This window comes from Temnothorax curvispinosus, unplaced genomic scaffold (assembly GCF_003070985.1).
Source record: "Temnothorax curvispinosus isolate PA1 unplaced genomic scaffold, ASM307098v1 QBEX01011815.1, whole genome shotgun sequence".
NCBI lineage: Eukaryota > Metazoa > Arthropoda > Insecta > Hymenoptera > Formicidae > Temnothorax > Temnothorax curvispinosus.
The window spans coordinates 2,204-7,751 of NW_020221595.1; the positions used below are offsets into that span (position 1 = coordinate 2,204).

The following is a 5,548-nucleotide window of genomic DNA, read 5'->3' on the forward strand; positions in this document are numbered from 1 at the left end:
CGAGATCGATCGCGATCCGACAGGAAAGTCACTCCAGCAACACCTCGCGCGAAGTGTGGTCGACGTCATACTGCCAGTATCACTTCTCGCGTAATACACCGAAGAGCCGACCGCTGCTTGTTTGCAATTCGCGAGTTTACGTGTCGACGCGCGCGTCAGCTTCCAGGAATTTGTGAGATCTCGTAGAAACCGGCCGTGGCAGGCCGGTTCTTTTTATTACGTCGGGAATCGCTATCGCGAATTCAGGCGCGAATATTCGGTCCCGGTTGACGGAGCGGCCGAGGTCTAATCGAACAGGACGTTCGGCGTAGGTACAATATGGCGATAAGCGCGCCGTTGATAAGCGTATGATTGGCCGCACATAACGAACGTTCGGTCGCGACTGAAAGACCGAGTTAAGGCTCGACGGTTTATTTCCATCGCATGTCGTGCCGAGGAACGAAATGCCGATATTTCGCGATACGCTACCCACCTAGCCAGAATTAATTAAGCGCGTGAAATGTGGTGTAAGCACGGGAAATTAGTTTTTCTCCGCGTGTTCATCGCGCGTCGCAAAAAAACGTGCGGACGGGAGCGTCGGGCGAGTGAATTATAAATTCGCACGCTTCTCCGTCCCAGAAATAAAAAAGGATTTTCACTCGGAGTTGGTTTTCACATGGCGCGAACCATGTCACACTGCACTCCCGCGCGTAGCTTCAATTCTTTGGCTGCGGCACGTGAAACTCTTTCGAAATTCACAACGAATAAAATAGAAACACCCATTTGCGACGCATCATTCAAATTCTAAAATATAAATGAACAATGTTGAAAATAAAAACGTCAATTATCTATACTGAAAACCTCATTTGCTTTTACAATATTTTCGATTCTAGTTTGGAGGTGTACACGTGGTGTTCGTGGCCAAAGAATCAGACGCTATTTGATTTCCTCGCGGAACAAAGTCAAGTGCGAATTATGCGAATACAACGAGCGCCCGTGTGTGACTGAGGAGCGCGAGCGGCGCGTTTAAAAGTTCGTTTATTTTGGTTATATCGCGTCGTGCCAAAAAGCCGAACGCAGCTGACAGCCGGTGGTGACATAGTGATCGTGGCGGTGACGTCAAACGGTATAAATCGCTCGAGATGTTTTCGGAACAATTTCTTTGAGACTGTATTTACGAGGCGCCGTGAAAGAGCGACGAGATGTTTTCGGACCTAAGCGAATGGGACACTAGGAAGAGGAGCGCTAAGTATATTATGTTACACCCTGAAGGAATTAAACAAATAAAGAGGCGAACACCAGTCGCTGCGGGACGACACAAAAAGAAACACAATCTTAGAAAACTAGTATCTTCATTTTTTTTCTCGTTCAATATTTCGTAAGTATACATAATTGTTCTCACGACAAAACTTTCGCAACTCCCCTCGACGGAGATCTCTCTTCGGCGAGACGGATCCGCCTCTTCGTTTCTCGCATATCCTCTACACACTTCGTTATTATATTAAATTTCACTTTTACGTATCACTGATGTACTCGATGGTTCGTCGAACTCGCTACGCGAGCGAGCAATGCGGGAATTAAGTATCGATAACGATTCAATTTCGCCTATCTACATTGAATCCTGCTTATCGCAATCGTGCTCTACACGCGAAAGAGTTGCCCCGCGAATCGAAGTGAGTAATTCCTTGAGCACCAAATTGGAATATTTCAAAGTTATGAAAAAAACCTTTCTTCCTAAAAAGTAATCTCTTTATAGATATATCTTTATAACATTCCTGCAATAAGAGAAAAAAACCCTTTCCTTGTTGAGAAACGTCAGGTGGTAACATTTAAAAATAAAAATTTAATACCAACGATCCTGCAAAAAATTTTAAGTTCGAAATATGATCAATATATTATTTAAAAAGATATTTTCCTAAATATATATAAATAAAATAAAAAATTAGAAAATAATGGATGAAAACACAATCAAACGTCTTAAAAATATTTGAAGAATACCAAAAGCCTTAAAAAACAAACCATTTTTGCAGCTATTTCAAAATGAACGGCCACGTATGCCATTGAATAATAGCGTATACATGAATATGTCTTAACGCGACTTGGACGAAATCACAAAAAAGAGAGAGATAGAGAGAGGAGAAAAAGAGAGAAATTATGTTGCAACGAACATATTGCGCGAGCATTAATGCGCGATTCCCACGCTTATTACCCTGACAAGCAAAACCTTGCGATCAGCTTATCGCGCCTTCGTCAAGCTGAAAATCTCGCGCGCGAATCCTAATCATCGCAAGCCTATTCTCTCGAGATACTTGCAAAATCTCTCGATGAACACTTTTTCCTGCGGCCGCTTGACCGCCGTCTCAATAATACCGACATTGGCGGAGCAAAAGGACTTGACGAGCATCACGTGAGCCGCCATTAGCAGGTCGTCGTCGGCGGTGAAACGTCTGTCGCGAAGGAGCGGCGCGAGCGACGGCTCGTCGTGGCACCGAGCGTCCCAGAAATCGTCCTCGCGGTAACAGGCGTGTTTCGCGTACGCGGTGGTGAGAACGGCGATCAGATACGCCAGGAACCTGCGGTGGCACCACAACGTCTCGTGATTGTCGTGCAGAGTGATGTACTGCTCGTTGAACAAGCACTCCTCCGTCCAGTACGACAACGCCCTTAAGTAACACCTGAGTTTGCGGACGTCGGTGGTCGAGTAACCGTGATCGCGCTCCAGACCTCGCGCGGCGACCTCGCGAATACGTTCCAGCAACGTCCGTTCGTCGTCGTCGAGGTCGTGACGGCCCATGTAGAAGAACGGTCCGTCCTGCCCGCAATAGCCGGAGTTGTCGTACGTTTCCCTGCCCGAGGAGACCACGGCCAGGATGTACTTTCGCAGCAGAAACTGCCGATAGGAATACGCGCTATGGTCGGACACGTGTTGCCGGCACCAGGTGAGCGTGTTTATCCACTCGGTGTCAAAGCTGAGACGTCGTAGACCGCGGGACTCGAACAGGGTGACCAAGTGGCGCCGATAGCTCCACGCGTGGTAGTTGTTCGCGTAGCGATCGGCGCAGGTCTGCACGAGCTCGAGCTCGTCGTTGGCGAGCGCCTCGGCGACGTCGGTCCGTCGCTCGGCGTCCAGGACGAACGGTATCAGCCAGCTCCGATATGAGAAAGCCTCGAAGCACTTTGGCGTGTGATAGAGCACCGGTCGGGTGAAGGAGAGCTCGTCGCGCGGGTCCAACCTGCCGGCGCGCACCAGCTCCCGCCGCATGTTCCAGAACATGGTCACGCTCGGATTGAGCAGCAGGGCGCCTAGCAGCCATCTCGCCACGGTGCTGGGTTCCTCACGCCGCTGATGGCGCGTCCGCCGATACTCCAGCAGCCGGCGATACGTGTACACGTAGAGCGGTTGAACGCACCACGACGCCAGGCCCAAGCTGTCCTCCTGGTGAAACACCGGCGACCGATTCTCGCTATCCTCCATCGGCAGGATCACGAAGCTCCTTCTAGGAAGGCAGAGAAGTCGCGTGTAAAATTGTCGCTTCGCTTTGTGCTCGTATTGTAAGAAAGAAAGCAACGTCCGTGAGTGTTTTTCTTTATGTTAGTGAGTCTTTTAAATTGATGTGTGAATAAAGACAGTTATGTTATTCCAAATTCCTCTGCATTACATTAATATTTCTTATTATTACATTTCATTGTTGGCCTAGTACGCGATAAAATTAACCGTAATAAAAATCTATATGTATAATCATTTCGTTAGTACTATTAATATTACATATTATATTAAAAATAATATCAGAGACAGAAAGAAAGAGAGAGAAAAACTGTATGTGTGTAATTATTCTAAATCGTATGCGGCGAATATAAGATAAGGAATAAAAAAGTAAAATGTAATAATTATCAATTTTTTTCGTGACAAAGCTTAAGATAGTGCGTTTATTAATTTATGTTTGAATAAAAGCAAATGTGTAAAACAATTATTTCGATACTCGGCAATGCTCTATTACCTAATCCTAATCCAAGAATGGGCGCCTGATATTCTTTTTTTATAAATTGTCACCTAGGGTGATTTTTACACGCCAATTAAAAGCCATTGTTATTAATTACATATTGCATTGCATATTTTTGGTTGTTCTATAAATTATAAGTATTTGAGGGCAATATATATATTCAATATTTTCTGAAAAGGAGAAACCAAAAAAAATTTTTTAAATGAAAGAAGAACATAAAATTAATATGAGCTTAATCTTTTTCAACACTGGGATGTAAAAATCACCCCCAGGCGCCCTTTCCTAGATTAATATAATATAGGTATTAATATATTAAAATCCGCAATGCGTCTAGGAATGAGTGATGCAGCAGGATAAGATAATAATTTGTCGCAATGCTGATGTCTGCAGGAAAGTCTGCAGAAGAGTTTATCTCGCACCGACAAATTTATATAATCTCCTGTAAAATTACAAGTCCCCTTGTGTCCCGCACGAAATCTTCCTCAATCCAACAATTTAAAAAGCAAGCTTATCAGTACGAATCGAATGTATTTCAAGGAAACGCTTATAATGATCCTTCTCTGATTTCCAATTTTAGATCTATCGTAGAAAAACTGAAATAACACCGTATATGCTTTTTATGCGAGCCTGTAAATTAGTATCTTGAAGCTAATTCGTTATACATACGATTCCGTATTCGATATTGCGAAAGCGTAAAGCGCATTACGTAAAACTTCGGATAATTATGTGTATATGGCGTGTGTACGCGAAAAAAATTTTATAATCACACGCATATATTATACATATACGCGGAGATAGTCGATAATCGAAGGAGTAAACTCGAGACGGAAAGAAACGACTGTGAGAGAGTTTTTTCTTTCCTCTCCGTCTCGATCGCCGGCGCAGAAAAACCGAAACCGGTAAGAATAAACGAGCAATTAAAACCGAGCGCGTTACGTAAGCGGAATTAAGGATCGCGATTATTAGCACTCGATGCTCCCCGGATGGCGCTACTTTACGAGCGCCGGACGCGGCCAATTATTTACGACGCACGAGACGTTCCCCCGTCTCTGTCTCGCGCGCAGATTTCTTCTATGTTTTGCTTTAATCTTCTGTCCTTTTTTTTATTTTGTCCCAATTATAGTCGGCGAACGCGAATTTATTTTAATCTCGAGCTCGACAAAACTGGGATAACGAGATTAACGAGCACTTTTCGAAAATAAGCTTCGGACCGAGGTTTTAACGAGCTCCCGAGTTTTTATACAACACTCCGGAATATTCTTATTCGTACTAACACGAATTAAGAGTCTCGAATTAAAAGGGATGAAATGTAAAACGGGGCGTTAATAATGCTCGGTCATTACTCTTCACATACGCGCGAGGTATGCGTTCCGCGTTAAACCCGAGGCTTAAGAAGATTGGTTTTAATTACTCGCGGAGTAATTCGAACTAGCCGAGCCGCCGACCGTAATTTTCCGACGTCCTACGTTACATCTAACACAGCTATCGACTATAATGATTACACTGCAATTGACTGCGCCATGAATAATTCGAAAGGAAAAAGAAATACGTATTATTTATTCCATCGT

General features: G+C 44.3%; 1 protein-coding gene across 1 annotated transcript; it reads right to left on the reverse strand.

The window, feature by feature from the left end:
* Positions 1 to 1,898: 1,898 nt before the first annotated feature.
* LOC112461811 (protein prenyltransferase alpha subunit repeat-containing protein 1) lies at positions 1,899 to 3,691 on the reverse strand. The gene has a single exon (XM_025027193.1). It carries the CDS (start codon positions 3,452 to 3,454, stop codon positions 2,261 to 2,263), a length of 1,194 nt encoding a protein of 397 aa, XP_024882961.1. The 5' UTR covers positions 3,455 to 3,691; the 3' UTR covers positions 1,899 to 2,260.
* Positions 3,692 to 5,548: the final 1,857 nt, after the last annotated feature.

Excerpts from the sequence above, each read along its gene's own strand:
- LOC112461811 (XM_025027193.1), bottom strand. The coding sequence starts at position 3,454 with ATGGAGGATAGCGAGAATCGGTCGCCGGTGTTTCACCAGGAGGACAGC.